Below are 21,417 nucleotides of genomic sequence, written 5' to 3'. Positions count from 1 at the left end.
TGACTGCTGAACAGATTATCACACTGCAGGTGCCGACACACCAGTTCCAGGAAGCGTAACACACACCCGGCGCTGGACGCTGACGGCAGCTTCACCAGCCGCGTCCCACCATCTGTTCGGACTACACACACACACACACACACACACACACACACACACACACACACACACACACACACACACACACACACACGTCATTACTGGGAGTGCTTTAACATCAGCTTGTTTGTTTTTAGAGGAGCAATTATTCTTTATTACATGTTCATCTTTCTTTAGTACGGCTGGGTATTGTTAAAACATTTCCGATACCGTGACTTCGATACTGTTACATGAACGATACTTTTTTCGAAACCAATTTTATACCCAGATAATGTTACAGCAGAGGCAGTCACATTAATGTGAAGAGGGGAAAACAAGAAAGCTAAACTGTTAATGCAGCCAACCTTAAAGATAAGCACACTTTACAAGATGCCCAGTTTAATGAGAGTTAATTCTGTTTTTCACGTTTTCATTTTTCTGGATTCCATTTTTTTTTATGGTTATATTAAACTTTATTATTCAAAAAGCATGTGTAATTAATTGAAATCATGACTTTTTTTCAATTAAACAGCAATATTTTTTTATTTTTTTATTTTTTTATTCCATTAGATTTTTTACCCAGTTCGTAGTTTATTATGATAAAATTGTACAGTAGCCTAGTCAGGTAAGGTCAGGTGTGCGTTTTATTTAGGCTATTTATTTATTTTTGTCCCTGTTCGCCTTTTGGAATTATGGGGATACATCATGTAGCCTTGCATCGCACACCTTAAAACAATCAGCGGATGGCGGGCGGGAGCGGTTTTGAAAATTGGTCAAAAAACGTTGGTGCGGACGGATGGCGGACGGATGATGAGTTTTGTGATGCGGTTGCGGATGAAATAATAGCCCATCCGCGCATCTCTAATACGAATGGAATGTTATTATGTGTCATGGGACATTGCGCTCCCCAACTCGTGAAAGGTCGGATTAGCTCCATCTTTTGATGATAAGTTTTGTTTAGAAAACCTTGAATCCATGTAAGACACAATGTCATTAGACATAATCCATGTCATTAGAATAAATTAATCCATGTCATTAGAATAAATTAATCCATGTCATTAGACACAACGTGCACACATGTACAGGCCAAATTTTTATTTCTATTTTTGCGGTGATGACGGTGGTGAGCTTAGACCCACGGTAGGCGTCACGTGACCGCGGTATTGCAGTAACCGTTCCAGCCCTAGTATTAGCCTACGTGTTCAGTCTATAGTGTTTCATCGCCATCTAAAGGCCTGGCAGCAGAATACAGCGTTTTTAGTCATTTTCACGGATCCGTGTGAATGGGTATCGTTTTGATAATGGTGCCGTCTGTACGCGGAAAACTCAAAGGAAAAACGTCTCCGTTTGAAGCATGTCGTGTTAAACATACCCTAAGAAAATATCACAAAAGTTTTGTGCAAATCTGTAATGGAAACGTGGCTATGTTTCTGAAGTCTGAAGACTGTGTACCTCTGACCACCTCTCCTCCGCCCCCTTGGCTCTGAAGGCATCCCAGAAGCACTTTGGGTTGGTACGCACAATCCAGACAGGCCTGAACCGTCTGTTGCAGAACCAGATTCACCGCCTCGGGCCCGAAGTGATCCGGCAGTCTCTGAACCTGCTTACGGTCCAGATGCGGCCCGCAGTTCCCGTGCTTCTTCACGTACACACACACTGATGGACACGGACAGGACATGCGTGTGTAAACACCACTGTACTGAAACGTTCAGATCTACTGCGTTAAAGCTTTATTAACCTCACCATCCACATTGTTGACACCAGATGGTTAGGTATGTTTATTATGATTATGCAAAATTATTTTCATGGTGATTATTTTGGTTAGAAAGTCTCAATCACATTATGACATTACTATATAGTCTGACTATATAGTCAAAATAAAGTCATTGCCGTTATACAATACTGCCACACCATTAGATTTATTAGGTTATGTAGTCTGATTACTGCATGATTACTCTTAAATTACTGTGGCTATATAAGCTGATTATTATAGATATGTAGTCTGATTAAAGTGCTTATATGGTCTAATGAGTGTAGTAATCTGATTATTGAGGTTATCTGTTCTGATCGTTGTAATTATATAGTCTGATGGTTGTATGCTCTGATAATTGTGGTTACAGTCTGATTACTGCAGTTACTGAGTCTACTTATGGTTATATAGTCTGATTACTGTTGTTATATGCTCTTACTCTGATTATTGTGTTTATGAAGTCAGATTATAGTGGTTATATAGTCTGATTTTCCGATCATATGGTGTAATAACTGTGGTAACATACATACTCTGATTACTGCAGTTACAGTGTATAATCTACTTACAATATGGTTATATAATCTGATTACTGTAGTAATTTAGTCTGATCATAGTGGTTATATAGGCTAGTCGAATAATTATGGTTGTTTGGTCTGATAATTGTGGTTACAGTCTGAATACTGCAGTTACTGTATATAGTCTACTTATTATGGTTATATAATCTGATTATTGTGGTTATATAGTCAGTTAGCCTAGCTAATATAATCTGATCATTGTGGCTTTATTAAGTCTGATTATTATGATTGTATGGTCTGACTATTGTGGTTACTCTGAGATTACTGCAGTTTCAGTATATAATCTACTTACAATATGGTTTTGTAGTCTGATTACTGTAGTTATACAGTCTATTTAGAATAATCTGATCATCGTGGCTATGTAGTATAATTATTTTAGCTATATAGTTTGATTATTGTGGATAATGTAATTATACAGATCATCAGACGTCAGATATTCCTCTGTGTGGCAGTATATACTTTAGTTATATAGTCTATTTAGTATAATCTGATCATCGTGGCTATGTAGTATAATTATTGTAGCTATATAGTTTGATTATTGTGGATATATAATCTAAATATACAGATCAGTTGTCAGATGGTCCTCTGTGTGGCAGAATATCCTTTAGTTATAGCTATAGTTTATTTTGTATAATCTGATTATTGTGGCTATGTAGTATAATTATTGTAGCTATTATTGTGGATATATAATCTAAATATACAGATCAGACGTCAGATGTTCCTCTGTGTGGCAGCATATACTTTAGTTATATAGTTTATTTTTTATAATCTGATTATTGTGGCTATGTAGTATAATTATTGTAGCTATTATTGTGGATATATAATCTAAATATACAGATCAGACGTCAGATGTTCCTCTGTGTGGCAGCATATACTTTAGTTATATCGTTTATTTTGTATAATCTGATCATTGTGGCTATGTAGTATAATTATTTATATATTCAGATTATTGTGGATATATAATCTAAATATACAGATCAGACGTCAGATGTTCCTCTGTGTGGCAGCATATACTTTAGTTATATAGTCTATTTAGTATAATCTGATCATTGTGGCTATGTAGTATAATTATTGTAGCTATATAGTTTGATTATTGTGGATATATAATCTAAATATACAGATCAGACGTCAGATGTTCCTCTGTGTGGCAGCATACAGGATATTAGAAGTTGTATTTGATACCAGTAGACACCACAGATGACGGGGATCCCAGAGAAGAGAGTCCATCGTTGGGCATGCGAGTCATGGGAACCCTGGAGTCTGAGCTGGCTGATATAGACATGGAGCTCTGAAGGAGTCTGGACTTCCTCTGAGAAACAGAAACACACGATAAACTTCAGTATTTCACTGAATGACACCCTCCACAACATAGGGGTGTAACGGATCCAATCCGTGACTCATCATTCATAAATAATGAGCTTTCCTGTAGCTCAAACAGTAGAGCATTGGCACTTGCAATGCCATGGTCATGGGTTTGATTCCCAGGCAAAGCAAGAACTGATAAGAATGTAAAATGTGTATCTTGTAATGCAATGCAAGTTGATTTGGATATAAATTAAAAAATGATCCGAACCATGAATTTTATGATCCGTTGCACCACTACCACAACATTATCTCACATGACATTTAATGCTACCTTGCTGCCTGGTTTCGGTCCTCTCTTCTTGTACGGGCGCAGGGGATGCTGGGAGATGGGTGTGGTTTGGGGCGTGGCCGCTCCTGGGTCTTCTGTGTCCTGGGCCGAGGTGGAGGCGGCCAGAGCTTTCAGAAGCGCGATGGTCTCGCTTTTGGGCCGCCGGCCCCTGATGCCCTTCCTCACGGGGAGTTGAGGAAGAGGAGTCGGCAGCCGGTACGGAGACGGCATGGTGCGCCGGGGCGGTTTGGGGTTTGAGGACGAGGAAGGTGTAGGACCCGGTTTTGGAACGGTGACTGCAAAAAAGAAAGCAATAATTAAAATAATATGAATAAAAGTGACATTAGACCAAAGTTATTATTAACAAAAACTGGGGATTTCCACAACAATTTTTCCATCAACTTTAAAAGAAGATTATTTTATGCGCAGTTTGTCAATGCAGCGGTAGTAAATGCCGCTCCATCTGAACACCAGAGGGCGTCACACACACACACACCACATATCCATCTGAACACCAGAGGGCGTCTCTCACACACACATTGCAAATATGACCCGCCGCAGAAGTACGATAACACACATCATTCCAGGAAACCTCTATCGCTGTATCTGAATATACAGAATATTGAAACGCTTTGATTGATTAAACACGACTAATAAACACACGACTGCCTTATTCTGTGTAAGAAGCACATCATCTCACAGAAGGAGGAGCTCAGCTGTCGTTATGAAGTGAGTTTGGAGGAAAAGCATGTTATTAAATGTTGTCTTTTGTTGTACAAGAGGTTCATAAATGCTTCTCATGTTTGGAAAGATGTTTGACGCGTGTTGCTTTTTCAAATGCACGTTATAAGCGACTCAAACTCTCAGTGCTTTCAGAGTGAGCCGCGTTTACAGAGCCGTGCTTCACTGACAAGCTGCGCATTACTAATAATCACAGACTTTGCCATTTCAAAATCGCGATAAGCCAAATCTGTTGAAGTGGTTTTACACTCAACTTGATTCTATCGAACCCTGGTGCGTTTGCGTGCATCTTACGTCATCGCAAACGTGCACAGCGCATGATAGAAAACAGAACGCGGGTCAATATATTGTGTTTTTTATTAATTCGGTGCTATTATGCGCAGCTGAGTGAACAACACAGGTTTACTGTGTGTGTGTGTGTGTGTGTGTGTGTGTGTGTGTGTGTGTGTGTGTGTGTGTGTGTGTCGCATGAGGTGGCCTTCTGCTGCTTGCAAACGGACTCTTTTGAGGAGACAGTGGATTTCCAAATGTGTTTCCCTGATTCCACGCGTTATGCGCGAATACACTGCCGGCTCACTCTTGCTTGTATCCAAGGTAAATCATCAACACTATCATCCCTTGTGTTTTATATAACTATTTATTTAACTAAATACACCATAATCCGCTAAAACGCATGCGCAGGCCACTTTACTTCCTGAACAAGTGCGCACCGAGTCCGTGATGCTTTCCCATTCACGCGAACCGGTTCGGGAGCAACCGAACACACACCACCTCCTCCCGGTAGTCTCAGGTTCGGGACCCCAGTGCGCACCCGGGTCCGCATGACAGCGTTCACATTAGCGATTTATAATGCGAACCGTGCCCCGTTCCGAACTAAACTGCCAGTGTGAAAGCCCCCCCAAGACATAAGGCTTTGATTTTCTAGCAATTTTAGGGCCAGATTTACTAACATCTTGCACCAGAGCAAACCCTCTTTTGGCAGGATTTACTAAAGACTCAATGAACAATTAGCGCTGAAAAGTCTTTATAAACTGACTTTATTGCATATGCATTTGTAGGAGTTTCCCTTCCAGATGCAGTAGAGTAGCCTATTTATGGGAGGAGAGAATTTAAATGAATTATGCAGTGTGATTTTACTGGTATTTGCGCCATTATTTACCGACCAAAAACAGCATGTCTTAAAACCGAGGCTAATTTGCGCTGCTCGATTGTGTTGGTCATTATGCAAATGATCCGCTGTGTCTGTGCTTTAATTTGCTCGTCGTCAGTAGATCACGCACAGAACTTTCCACTCCCATCGGTGCTTTTATGGGATTGCGCTCACATATTAATTTGCCCTGTTTAGTAAATCTGACCCATATAGTTATTTGGTAAATTTTGTATAAAAAAAAAAAAAGTTTTAGTTCAGTAAACTTGATTTGCGGTAAGCTTAAATGTCATTCGTTTTTTTTACACTTTCAGATTTAGCCGCATTAACAGCTCTGACTGAATCTCTCATAATGTAATGCAGTTATACAACGAGGGTGTTATTGGATGTTTCACATTTAATGTTGATGTTTCATCGTGTACTACGAAACAGGGCTGATGCAACACATTTAATCAAATAAATTGACTGCATGAGGGTAATTAATTACTTTTTGGTTGAACTATCCCCTTCAAGTACAAATGTTCGTTCAAATAGCACAAAAAAACAGGAGCCCTATTTTGTAGCTTATTCATGGAAAGTGTTGTTAACATTCAGAAGTGATGACCTCACCAAACACACACACTTACATCTGAACACATACAGTCCTTTAACAAACATACAGTAAGGCCGTTAAGCTTGGCTGTGGATACGAGTGTGTGTTTACCCTAAATAACTCCTCCAGTATAACTAAATTAGGGAGGAAAAGGGCCGTAAAGAGTTCGCCAGAGATCTGACACACTCGGACTGGAGCATATGGCAGCGATCACACAGACGGGCTTGAGTTTCAACATGACACACTGCCCGACAGTACAGCACAGCTAAAATACTGAGACATCCATGGTACATTGAGCCAGAGTCAATGTTGTAATCAAAATTATTAAATCAGGTTTACAGACTTTTTGCTGTTTGCAAACTAAAGTAATTGAAATATCTCAACACAACATGTTTCAAGTGGTTTCCCCAAACTCGACTGAAAATGCAACTTTTAATGTCTTCTGCAGTCTCGAAATGATTCAACCTCTTCATGGCAAGCATCTTTAGTACTTAGCAGAACAACCTTTTGCTGTTATGACCCGCTGCAAACGAGATGTATAAACAGACAGCAGCTTCTGGCAGCGTTTCTGAGGAATCTGAGCCGTTCCTCATGAGCAATGGCCTCCACTTCAGTGATGTTCTTGGGTTTGCGCCTTCTTCAAATCCTACCAGAGGTTTTCTATGGGGTTCAAGTCAGGTGACGGTGATGCCACTGTCGAATCTTCCAGGACAAGCCTTGCTGGAAACTGAGGTATGCTTTTGGGATCATTGTCCTGTTGGAAGGTCCAGTAACGCCCAAGCTTCAGCTTTCTCACTTACGGCATGACGTTTTCTCTTAGGATTTCCTGATACTTCAATGAATCCATCTCTCCTTCCTCATGCTGCAGGTTTCCAGTGCCGGAGGATGTAAATCAGCCGCAGAGCATCACTGATCTGTGATCAGAAATCTGGTTGCAGCCGTTGATAGCTTCTCCGTACAGGTAGTGTAACGCACTGGTCCTTTAACACTGAACTTGCAAACTATGCTTCCAATGGTGTCTTTAGGAACATTTAGTGCCATCACAATCTTTGTGTATCCTGTTTCTTGCTTGTGAAGGGGGACGCAATCTTCTCTTTATCTTTTTAGACCTTTCTTTTTATCTTTCTAACATGCAGTCAAATGTGAAACTCAACAAACCTATCCAATTCAGATATTTCATGTGTTCAAGCTCAAGCACACCTGGTGCAGCTAATGAAGCCCTTGATTAGTGAGAAAACACCAGTTTTGCAGATTTGTGAGGGATTCTATTCAGGGGGTTGAATAATTTTGAGACTGCAGGGGCCGGTTGCACCAGCTGTGCGTAAGTTACAACTATTATAAATATTTTTGAGTTGCACCATTAAACTTAGTTTAAACATAACTCTACGTTCCAACTACATATTTACGGCAGCCTCCGATCAGGAGTAACGGTTGGACTAAAACAGCAGGCAGACTGAACTGCACCAATAAGCTCTTCTTTTACCTGACAGACTTCATAATGATAATGCTGACATTTAAACTGGCTTACATTTTAAAAGAGAGAACATTATGTGAATAGATTACTTTGTTAGCGGCTCATCAACACGCACCCGTCCTACAACGCCGTTGTGTGCATCTGTCCCATCGGCCCGTGTTGTGCGTGTCACAAAATCAATCATAAATGTTATTTTTTTATCATCACTTATTTATCCTTATTAATTCGTTTCAAATACAGTTTCTGAATGTTAGTTACATATAAAACACTTATGCTATTCATGATTAAGTGTCGTATTTAATGGAAACGTGTTTTTACCTTTAAGAAGTGAAGTAAAATAAGTTAAAATGAAGGATAAACTGAAATTCACATAATTTAAACAACTTCTGCTCACGTATTTGAAGGCTGCTATTGGATCATCGAGGGTAAACGTCATATGCGACTGCGCATTACTTTACGGAGAGCTTACGACCTACCAGCTACGCTCTGCCTTACGAACAAATGGTGCAACGGAATAAAGTACAGAGTTAATTACAAACTAGCTAGTAGTTACTAAGCCTCTAGTGTGGACAGTTCATCACAATACGATACGATACGATTCTCAGTTCACGCTCATAGGTTTAGTTACCTATGATCACACGCGTGAACTCGACAATCGACTACTTTGGACTTCGACTGAAAACAGGAAGTAAATACAGGTCTGTGCGCTTGTTGAATTAACATAATTTTTATTAATATCTTTCACATCTCCTGCAGTCAGATTCACTCGTGTTCACTCTGAAGGAATCACTCAACATGGCTGGGCACTTGTAATGACACATCAAGGATGATAAGAGAAATAAAAGCAGGTTTAAAATTAGACCCCATTCAAGTCAATAGGGTGCACATTTTAAAAAGAGGATAACACAGTGTAGGCAACACCGATTTTTGTCGTTGTTCTCTGTATTGACAGCACTCCAGATTTACAAAAAATTTAGGAGTTCTCCTTTAAGTCAGCTTTGGCGAAACTCCTCTCAGCTAGCGCGTATTTTCTCAAAGTGACTAGCAGCCTTGTCACCTGACCTGAATACTGCGCACTGATTTGCTAAAACAGAATTTTCGGGTCTTGTCGTTTCTGCTGTAAAACATGAACTCGCGATGCCTTGACAGTGGACAATACCGGCTTTTGTGACAAAAGGTTCTGTCAATCTTGTCAGGCGTCTATTTCAGCGGAGAGAAGTTACGTGAGGATGTGGAGAGCGTCAAAATAAAGGTGCCGTATATCGATATTTTATGTGTGGCATCGATGCATCGTATCGTTAGACATTTGATCGAGCGATCCATATCGATGTATTGTTACACCCCTACATTTTCAGCTGAATTTGGGGAAACCACTTGAAACTTGTTGTGTTGAGCTATTTCAATTACTTTTGTTGGATTTGTTCATTGCAAACCAGCTGAAAGTCAGTCCATTTTTCCAATAAACCTGATTTTCAATGTGAGCTGAATAATTTTGAACTGTAAGTGTGTTGCTCTTTTCTGTAAGCACTCATACCACTTTCCTCTCCATCTGTCCTGTTTCTCTGCTAATTTTCCATCTTTTCTCGGAGTGTTTCTAAGTGTGTGATTTGTTTATTTTCACAGAAACTCTCGAATCCCTCCTGACCCGCACGGATCGCTCGCTAATTATCTCATTTACACATAATTACTTGGATGGGCTACAAAAAAAATAAACCGAGCAGGTCATTCCACATCATCCAGATCCAAAACTAATCATTTAAACAAATGTCTGTAATTTGCATCACAACATGCGGCGCAGAATTATAAACACTGCAACAGGAGATCCGGCAGAGTTTTGTATAATTTGGGAAAATGTTCTGCAAAGCACAAACTCAGAATTAATTCCAGCTGCGGCCGAATGAACATTAGCGGAAACACGTATATCATCATCTATAACTCATACTGACTCCATTCAAAACACAAGATCTGGCTTAAACCCCAGCTAATTCATGACTTCAGTATGGAGTTTTATTTTGCAAAACATTATAAAACGTCCTGGATTTTGTTTGGTCAAATATTAAGGCACTTCCTAAAGTTTCCTGAAGACTGTCGTTACTTTTTGTGATCCATTCTCGTGAGTGTGAGAACGTTAAAAACAAAATGTTAAACTTCAGTAGCAAAAGTGACGCTACATTTGGTACAAGTTCAAATCATTGTACTATATATACACTATACATACATACTAGATTGCCAGGATGAATTATGAACCTTCAGTCGAAGTCAGGGGCCGGTTTCACAAAGCTATTGTAGCCCGGTCTATAGTGTTAGACAAGTCTAAAATTTGCTCATAGACTAGTCTAATGCAAGTTAGACTGTTTCACAAAAATAAAGACTGACTTAATTTAGACCAAAAATATTAGACACCTTACCTAAGAGTCTAAGACTCTGTTACCTTGGCAACCAGCAGTAACAATCAGTTACATCACAAACAGCCGAAAGAAAAGGGAAAATGGCTCATAATTTGTGGTTTGCAGACGACGTGGAGAGCGCTGAGAAGGGAACGGGTTTTTAGGGACCGCAGTAACCTACTGGAAATATATAATAATGAGGACTTCATCGTCGGTTTTGTTTCTGTATCTTTTCTGTACGTCTTTAACGCTCAACGGTCGGATTAACGCTGTTAACTGTCATAGCAATCTTTTTCCAAACATTTCTTCTTGTTACTACAATCTCCGCTAAATTTCCCAAGTAAAATGTCCTTGTAACTGTTATACTCCTCCAACAAACTCATATTTTCTGCTGGGATAAACTGCACTGAGCGTTGAATGCGCTTACTCGATCCGCCATGTTTTTTGTTTTTGAAAAGTGTCTTAGTTTACCCAGAATGCATTGCAGTGTAGTCCTACTTAAGATAGTCAAAGTCTTAAGTGCTTTGTGAAACGGTCTGATTAAGTGTCTATCTGAAGTCTGACTATCTACTATATCTAAACCATAGTCAAAGTCTATCTTTGTGAAACCGGCCCCAGATGCAGTCAGTCTCACTGTGAAAGCCTCCAGAACTTTACTGAATACTTTACTGAAGAAAGCAACCGCAATTATCATAATTAATCCCTCCTAGTTAAATCATTAGAATTCAGTGTGAGATTGTCCACAAGCAGGTAACACACAGTGAAGGCGGGGTAACTGTGGGTCGTCATGACAACGAGAATGATTGACAGTTAGACTGACCAATGTTGCTATTGTTAACTAAATACGTATATTAAAAATGGTTCTCGTTAGTTGAAATAAAGCTCTTATTAGGCCATTAGGCTCTTTGTCTAAGCTAAATGATTCTTCTTTGTTTTAGTTTTTTTAATTTACTCTAAAAAATGCTGGATTGTTTCAACCCAATTTTGGGTAAAATATGGACAAACCCAGCCGTTGGGTTAAATTTTTATATTACATTTTTAACCCAACATTTGGGTTTGTCCATATTTTACCCAAAATTGGGTTGAAACAACCCAGCATTTTTTAGGTAACACTTTACAATAAGGTTAATTTAACTAATGTTTAATAATGTATTAACTAACATTAACAAATGCATTGCTCACTGTTAGTGCCAGTATTTATTAATCTTTGTTAATGTTAGTTAATATAAATAAAGCTGTTCATTGTTTGTTCATGTTAGTTCACAGCGCATTAACTAATGTTAACAAGATTTTAATTAAAGTATTAGTAAATATTGAAATTAACATTAACAAATAAAGATGAATAAATGCTGTATAAGTGCAGTTCATTATTAGTTAATGTTAACTAATGTAGTTAACTAATGTTAACTAATGAATCTTATTGTAAAGTGTTAGCATTTAGTTAAATGAAATCCTATTTTGTGCTTCAATCCCAAATGCCAGAGGAGGTTTGAGTTTAGGACAGATGGGAATAGTTATTAGAGTAGAACTGAATTATGATGTTTTTTAAAGGCTGAAATTGCAGAAAGACACTTTAAAATATAACCAGACATGAGAGGAATTCACAGAAGAAGAAAAAAATCATACACAATACGACAGCTGTGATTCGGATTGAAAGAAAAGTGAGATGTGTTACACAGCAGCGGTCATGTGATCTCATGAGGAGTTTGAGAGAGCTGTTGCGCCCCCTGGTGTTCACACACACCGTTTACAGGTCATCATGAGATTTTTTTTGTCCATTGTAGTCTTTAGTTACTTTCGGGAACGAACACATCACAATATTCCTCATTATAATAATTAATACGCAGAATAAAAGGGGTCGCACACCGGACGTGAAGCGCAACGTCACTGGACGAGCACTTTCTCAGTTTATGGCCAGCAATATTGTTATGTTTAAGACATTATGAAATTAAGATATTGTCTGTACTGTGTTATGATTGTACTGTACAGTTGAATACAGTCGTTGCTGAGTCTGCAGTCTGAACACTTCAGAGCGTCTGTTCATTGAGAATCTCACATGAAAATACGATATTTTTCATCCACGCAACTGATTTCTGTAAATGAATGTAGAACTAAATGTATCTTGCAGGACAGGGTCAAGTCAGTATATACATTAATGACGATTTGAGACAAATATAAGGTGAATTTAATATAAAACTATGTAAATAGACGTGGCGCTGCGTTGAGTTAAACAGGGGCGGGGCCTGGTTGAGTTAGTTAGTCGTGTGTTAAACTGACGGTTATGGTGAGGGGCGGGACATTTCCCAAACACACTCGAAGCGCTCGACCAATCACAACACACTGCTCCAGCCGACCAATCAGAGCACAGTGTGCTTACAGTTTTTATTTCAATTACCAATAGTTTTAGATTTGGTTAACAACAACAACACTGACAGCAAATTGCTAGAAAAAAAGTCAGAATTGTGAGATAAAAAGCCTTTTTACCTTTTTTATTTTTTATTCTGTGGCGGAAACAAGCTTTAATACATATGAATATACTTTTTTTTACAGTTCACAAAGTAAACTCAAATTCAAGTGTAGCACCTACTCAGACAGTGTGCGGTTTCAGGTGCACACTTGATGCAAGTAGCACACGACATGACAAAACTAGACCGCTATAATCATCACTGTTGTCAACACTAAAACCATCCGCTCGTCGTCAGCAAGTGTTCTTACCTAGGATGTAGAGTTCATTTTGTAATATACATCACTCAATTCTGTCTTTATATCTCACAATTCTGTCTTTATATCACACAATTGTGACTTTATATCACGCAATTGTGACTTTATATCACGCAATTGTGACTTTATATCTCGCAATTCTGTCTTTATATCTCACAATTCTGTCTTTATATCTCACAATTCTGTCTTTATATCTCACAATTCTGTCTTTATATCTCACAATTCTGTCTTTATATCTCACAATTCTGTCTTTATATCTCACAATTCTGTCTTTATATCTCACAATTCTGTCTTTATATCTCACAATTCTGTCTTTATATCTCACAATTGTGACTTTATATCACGCAATTGTGACTTAATATCACGCAATTGTGACTTTATATCACGCAATTGTGACTTTATATCACGCAATTGTGACTTTATATCTCACAATTCTGTCTTTATATCACGCAATTCTGTCTTTATATCACGCAATTGTGACTTTATATCACACAATTCTGTCTTTATATCTCACAATTCTGTCTTTATATCTCACAATTCTGTCTTTATATCTCACAATTCTGTCTTTATATCACACAATTGTGACTTTATATCACACAATTGTGACTTTATATCACACAATTGTGACTTTATATCACACAATTCTGTCTTTATATCACACAATTCTGACTTTATATCTCACAATTCTGTCTTTATATCTCACAATTCTGTCTTTATATCTCACAATTCTGTCTTTATATCTCACAATTCTGACTTTATATCACACAATTCTCTTTATATCTCACAATTCTGTCTTTATATCTCACAATTCTGTCTTTATATCACACAATTCTGTCTTTATATCTCACAATTCTGTCTTTATATCACACAATTCTGACTTTATATCTCACAATTCTGTCTTTATATCTCACAATTCTGTCTTTATATCTCACAATTCTGACTTTATATCTCACTATTCTGTATTTATATCACATAATTCTGTCTTTATATCTCACAATTCTGTCTTTATATCACACAATTGTGACTTTATATCACGCAATTATGACTTTATATCATGCAATTGTGACTTTATATCTCACAATTCTGACTTTATATCTCACAATTCTCTTTATATCTCACAATTCTGACTTTATATCTCACAATTCTCTTTATATCTCACAATTCTGTCTTTATATCTCACAATTCTGACTTTATATCTCACTATTCTGTATTTATATCACATAATTCTGTCTTTATATCTCACAATTCTGTCTTTATATCACACAATTGTGACTTTATATCACGCAATTATGACTTTATATCATGCAATTGTGACTTTATATCACGCAATTGTGACTTTATATCACACAATTCTCTTTATATCTCACAATTCTGACTTTATATCTCACAATTCTGTCTTTATATCACACAATTGTGACTTTATATCACGCAATTGTGACTTTATATCTCACAATTCTGTCTTTATATCTCACAATTCTGACTTTATATCACGCAATTGTGACTTTATATCACACAATTCTGTCTTTATATCTCACAATTGTGACTTTATATCTCACAATTCTGTCTTTATATCTCACAATTCTGTCTTTATATCTCACAATTCTGTCTTTATATCACACAATTGTGACTTTATATCACGCAATTGTGACTTTATATCACGCAATTGTGACTTTATATCTCACAATTCTGTCTTTATATCACACAATTCTGACTTTATATCACACAATTCTGTCTTTATATCTCACAATTCTGTCTTTATATCTCACAATTCTGACTTTATATCTCACTATTCTGTCTTTATATCTCACAATTCTGTCTTTATATCTCACAATTCTGACTTTATATCACACAATTCTGTCTTTATATCTCACAATTCTGTCTTTATATCTCACAATTCTGTCTTTATATCACACAATTCTGTCTTTATATCTCACAATTCTGTCTTTATATCACACAATTCTGACTTTATATCACACAATTCTGTCTTTATATCTCACAATTCTGTCTTTATATCTCACAATTCTGACTTTATATCTCACTATTCTGTCTTTATATCTCACAATTCTGTCTTTATATCTCACAATTCTGACTTTATATCTCACTATTCTGTCTTTATATCACACAATTGTGACTTTATATCACGCAATTGTGACTTTATATCACGCAATTGTGACTTTATATCTCACAATTCTGTCTTTATATCACACAATTCTGACTTTATATCTCACAATTCTGTCTTTATATCTCACAATTCTGACTTTATATCACGCAATTGTGACTTTATATCACACAATTCTGTCTTTATATCTCACAATTGTGACTTTATATCTCACAATTCTGTCTTTATATCTCACAATTCTGTCTTTATATCTCACAATTCTGTCTTTATATCACACAATTGTGACTTTATATCACGCAATTGTGACTTTATATCACGCAATTGTGACTTTATATCTCACAATTCTGTCTTTATATCACACAATTCTGACTTTATATCACACAATTCTGTCTTTATATCTCACAATTCTGTCTTTATATCTCACAATTCTGACTTTATATCTCACTATTCTGTCTTTATATCTCACAATTCTGTCTTTATATCTCACAATTCTGACTTTATATCTCACTATTCTGTCTTTATATCACACAATTGCGATTTTATATCAGGCAATTCAGACTTTATAACACAATTGTGACTTTATATCACACAATTGTGACTTTATATCACGCAATTCTGTCTTTATTGCGCAATTGCGAGAAAAAAGTCAGAATTGTGAGATAAAAAGTCGCAATACATTTTTTTTTTTAAATTTTTTTTTTATTAATTTCTCCATACATATGAAGAAAGTAAATTAAAATTAAAATGTAGTAACTACTTAGACAGTATGCGATTTCCGATGCAAGTAGCACACGACATGACAGCTATAATCATCACTGTTGAGCGGAGGCTCACTATTGGCCGACGCTGGTCATGTGTGCGATGTCGGCCAATAGTGAGCCTCCGTTCTGACGTACAACCCAGAAGAGCTGCGCTGTTACACTACGTGAACTCACTCAGAGGAACACACAGAAGAACATCAAGAGTTCAATAAAGTCGTTTTTTTTTGCATTTTAAACATTGTCTTTACTAACTTTCTGGGCCGGCAAGTTTCAATCACAACAGAAGCCTATGGAGGAGTGAGACCGCTCTCAGATTTAATCAACAATATCTTCATTTGTGTTCTGAAGATGAAGGAAAGTCTGACGGGGAACAACATGAGGGAGAGTCATTACTGATAGAGTTTACATCTTTGGGTGAACTAACCCGTTAACCCCTAAACGAGTCTAATGAATGAGGTCATCGTGTGTCACTCACTGCTGTTGCCGGGCGGCTGTAGCCCGTGTTTAGTGGCGGAGCACCAGCCCACGGGGAAGATGTCCCTGGAGTCGTATCGGCACCAGTAATCGAACGCCCCCCTCCAGCCGTCGAACATCACGAAGATCTCCTCGCCCTTCACCTCGCCGATGGTGGCGGGACAGATCAGGTACGGGTTCTTCTTGTCCACCGCCTCCAGTTTCATCCCGGGCTTGAAGCCGTTGTGCGGCGGCCGCAGAGGCTCCTGGTGGAATTACAGAAGAGCAGTGTCATCTAAACCTGTTAATGTGATTGCATGATGTAACACCATCATCCGTGCGAATGAGGTTCAGCACCTTTTTAAACGCAGTGGCAGGGGCCATTTCGGCTCCATTAAGGGTCCTCAGGAGGAACATGGGCCACGACGAGGCGTTCATCCTGAAGCCTGAGGAAATAAGAGAGAGAAACGGGACTATTATCCAGAATTCTGCTCACATGTAATTAAAATAACCACCTAAAAATATTTAAAAAACCTTAACGTTAACTGAAATACAGTAAGCATAAACAGAATTAAAATATATATAAAATATTTTTAAAAAACGTTTTTTTCAGTTAGCTGCGAATGTGCGAAGGCAAAATTTCTATTTTTTATTTATTTTATTTAGACGGGATAGTGCATATTAATGAACGTACAATCGAAATTGACTTAAATACGCCGGATTTATTAGCACAATGCTAGTTTCCATCCGTAGTCCCAGACATACAAAAAAAAAAAAAAAAATTTACATTGAGATTTATACATCATCTGAACGCTTAATAAATAATCTCTCCATTGATGTGTGGTGTGTTAGGATAGGACAATATTTGGTCGAGACACAACTATTGAAAATCTGGAATCTGAGGAGCAAAAAAATCGAAACATTGAGAAAATCTGCTTTAAAGTTGTGCATTTATGTTCACGATTGTGCTGCACTCACTCACAAAAATACATGTTTTATATATTTACGGTAGGACATTTACTAAATATCTTCATGGAACATGATCTTAAAATCCTCATGATTTTTGGCATAAAAGAAAAATGGATAATTTTGACTCATACAGTGTATAGTTGCTATTGCCACAGATATACCCGTGCGGCTCCAGACTGGGTTTGTGGTCCAGGGTCACATTTGAAGTAATACAATTAAATATAATATATAATAAAAAATAAAAAATAAAAAAACTTTTTATTTGAGTTAGCTGTGAAGTAAAAATTTCTCATTTTCATTTAAAATGAAAGTTGTAGCTTTTGAGCAATCAAAAATACATGGAGGCAGGATTGCAGTGTGAGAACAACAACAGTGTTGTTTACTAGACTCAGGGCTCGACATTAAGGCTTGTCCGGGACAAGTGGATTTTTTTGTAGGACAAGTGAAAGTGAACATTAGTTGTCCCACTGGACAAGTTAAATTGCAGTTACTTCACGTTATTTGCCACTCATTACGTCTATTTTACACATTTAATTTTACCGATTTGAAACGAACACATTTTTTCCCCACAATCCGTCGAACCAACGTCCAACTCAGAACGCTTTAATTGGCCAATCAGGAGTCGGACCAAGTTTAAACATTTTTACCTGCCTCAAAGCGCCAGGAAAAGCTCCAAAAACAAGTCACCGTTACACCAACAGCACCATACGAATTAAAACGGGAACGAAAACTTGTAACCAAATGGAAATGAATCGGACTGGGTTATTTATGAAGACGGAGTAATGTTCTGTGGCGTCTGTGACCCGGCTGACATGTGAGTGACGTTAGCTAGCTAGCGTCGGCATCCGTGTGCTGTAAACAAGCATTAACAGCATTTTTATTATTTATATTATATGATTTTTTATTTGGTAAATCATCCTCTGCCGGGTAGAAAGTGGCATTTATCAAAAATAAATGATATTAAAATGATTAATATTTACCCGGACAAGTGACTTTTATGTACTTGTCCGAAGGAGAAATGCCTCAAAAAGTTAATGTCAAGCCCTGCTAAACTTATATGCATGTCTAATATGCAAACGTAATGAATTATGTCAGTAGATCAGTGAGGTGTGAGCTTATATCTACACAGTAATTCAATTACTACAACAAAATACTAAAAAAATGTAAAATGAATTGAAATAAATTAAGCGTTAACAGAAATAAAAGCAATTATTTTCTAATTTTTGCTTAAAGTTAAAGTAATAAAGTTACTAAAAATAAAATAAAAACTATATAGACATAATTAAAAAAAATTAAATGTAAAATATAATACAAACTAGTTTAAAATATGAATAAATACTGAGATAGTAAAGTGATGATACTCAGATGACACTGGAGAGTTATTAAGCTTTGGTGATGACATGAGACGGACCGTCCCTGCAAAAACAGGATTATGGAAATGACACGTAGTCAAATCAGCAGTTATATTTGCCCACTTGTCGGTCTCATATTAATTATTAACTCTACTGTGATCCGCCGGGGAAGGGAAGTGACATCAGCCGTACCCAGGGGCGGTTGCAGCATGTCTCCGTTCTTCTCGCAGGTTCCGATTGGCTGGATGTCGGCGGAGTCGACCAATCGCCAGAAGTCGTTGGTGTTGTCGCTGCCGTCCAGACGGAGGCGGAGCCTCACGCCCATCAGGCCCATCACCGTGGCGATGCAGGTGGAGGTGGAGTTACGAGGGTCCCGGGCCTCCAGCTTCATCCCCGCCTTGAAGTCGTTGGAGGGAGGATACTGAGACTGAGAACACAAACTCCACGTTAACATCCGAAAGAGGGGTTTGGATTTTAATTTACCTGACATTTATGAAGTCATTGACTGAAAAAAACACATTTTTTACACAAAATATAAAAAAATTCTATTACAAAAGGTTTGCATATGTGTTTTTTAGTTGAGGATCATGTTGGAAACATCTAAAAAAACAGTGTCTGGATAATCAACAAACTCAACATTAACATCCAAAGAGAATTAACCCTGTAAAGCCTGACATTATTGAAGAAATTGACTGAAAAAGTCGCATTTTTTAAACAGCCTTTACACAAAATATTAAAAAAGGTTTGCATATGTGTTTTTTAGTTGAGGATCATCTAAATTAACAGTTTCTGGATAATCATCTAACTCAACATTAATATCCCAAGAGAATTAACCCTGTAAAGCCTGAAGAAATTGACCGAAAAAAATCAGATTTTTGAAACAGCCTTTACACAAAATATTAAAAAATTCAGTCCCACTTTATATTAAGTGGTTTTAAATGCGATGTACTTGCATTTAAATTAATAATTTGATACAGTGGACTTATTAGTACAATGTAAAAACATGTATGTACACTATTTTGAAAATACCTGCATGTAATTAATGTATGTGATTACATTTATAATTACACTGTTGACCTTCTTCCCTTACACCTTAACCGTACCCGTATCACACCTCAACAGCAGCACTGTGTTGTACTAAACAACATCAACACAATAAGTACATTGTACTTATTTTTCAATGTAAGTAGATAGTACTTAACCCTTCAGAACCGGATGTGTCGTCGCCGACACAGATCAGCGAGCTGTATTCATTGTACCGTAACTCTTCAACCGTTTGCACTATCAAAACCATTCAAATTGCCCCTGACAGTAGACATCATGCGCTTTTCGGCAATATACGGCTTATTACGGTAATTTCATGCTTTCCGTCAGCAAATGACAGCAGCTTTCTGGCAGAGCGGGAAGGAAGGATTTGAACCGAGAGATACGGCGGGTTAGAGTGTTTTAGATTGCATAAAACAATAAAAGACACGAACAAATACATGTTGACAGAAGTGGTAGACAGCAGAAGAGGGGATTGGGATGATTTTTAATGAAACTTGGGAGGCGGATGGCCGTTACTTTTTCACGTATCTTTACATGTGGTGTATGCATGTGTGTGTGTGCGCGCCTAATATGAATGGACGCATTTATATGTGTGCGTGTATGAAAAAAGGGTCCTAAATAAAAACTGTGCAACCCAATGTCACAAAAAAGACTTGTATAGTTGTATTATACTTCATTTTTCAACTTTAAAGTGTTAGTTTCTTTCGTTCGTGATTTTTTTCTGTTTTTTTCTAAATAAAAATCGGAAAATTTATTCTCGTTTTTTTTATTTGTGTCTATTTAAATTCTATTTACGAACATACCACACACAATAATGGTCAATAACTGTAATTTGTTGAAAGCTAATCTTTTTCTGAAAAAGATGACACCTTACACGTGAAGATAGCACATTGTTTTAGAATTTTACAGTCAAAAAATCTAAATATGTGAAAAACACCCATTTTAGCGTCAGGTTCTAAAGGGTTAAAGCCACTTAATATAAAGTGGGACCAAAAATTCTATAAAAAAAGGTTTGCATATGTGTCTTTTAGCGGAGCATCATGTTGGAAACATCTAAAAAAAACAGTGTCTGGATAATCAACAAACTCAACATTAATATCCCAAGAGAATTAACCCTGACATTATTGAAGAAAATAAATCTAATTTATATAAATCTAAGAAATCTAATTTTTGAAACAGTTTGTTGAGCCTTTACACCATTTTTTTTTTATTCTATAAAAAGGTTTGCAAATGAGTTTTTAGTTGAGCATCATGTTGGAAACATCAGGCTTGTATGGCTCATTTAACATGATATTATTAGAATATGAAGGGAAAATCAGCTTAGAAATTCAGAAGCCCAAAATGAGCAAAAATATGCAATTTGCTGCAGAAGCTGATATTAATATGGACATGAAATGTGATGAAATTCTCTGAGGTCTTTATAACAGACTACTGACATAAAATGCATATAAATATCAATATCTACCAATAATGTCTTATTAAGATGATATTTAAATGCTTCGTTTTATGATCAAAGCTTCGTAGTTTTAAAACATATAATGTAATGCAGTGCAATGATGATTGACAGATGAACAAATAAACCTTCCTTAAAACCCTTATGATCATATTTGATATATTT

At 37.1% G+C, this 21,417-nt stretch overlaps 1 protein-coding gene across 2 annotated transcripts in view; it reads right to left on the bottom strand.

The window, feature by feature from the left end:
- The window catches only part of LOC306986386 (polycomb protein SCMH1), a 40,248-nt gene that overhangs the window by 7,348 nt on the left and 11,483 nt on the right, over positions 1 to 21,417 (bottom strand). For both annotated transcript variants that reach the window (XM_079589584.1, XM_079589583.1), the window contains exons 5-11: positions 18,945 to 19,179; positions 16,789 to 16,877; positions 16,454 to 16,697; positions 4,040 to 4,332; positions 3,586 to 3,712; positions 1,531 to 1,734; positions 1 to 121 (exon numbers count right to left, since the gene is read on the bottom strand). The exon at positions 1 to 121 is cut by the window's left edge and continues 41 nt beyond it. In XM_079589584.1, the coding sequence (XP_079445710.1) occupies positions 1 to 121; positions 1,531 to 1,734; positions 3,586 to 3,712; positions 4,040 to 4,332; positions 16,454 to 16,697; positions 16,789 to 16,877; positions 18,945 to 19,179 (1,313 nt within the window). The remainder of the gene's footprint in view (positions 122 to 1,530; positions 1,735 to 3,585; positions 3,713 to 4,039; positions 4,333 to 16,453; positions 16,698 to 16,788; positions 16,878 to 18,944; positions 19,180 to 21,417) is intronic.

This window comes from Phoxinus phoxinus (assembly GCF_949152265.1).
Source record: "Phoxinus phoxinus genome assembly, chromosome: 18".
Classification (NCBI taxonomy): Eukaryota; Metazoa; Chordata; class Actinopteri; order Cypriniformes; family Leuciscidae; genus Phoxinus; species Phoxinus phoxinus.
The sequence above is the reverse complement of the archived record's forward strand: the minus strand, read 5'-3'. Positions and strand labels throughout refer to the sequence as shown.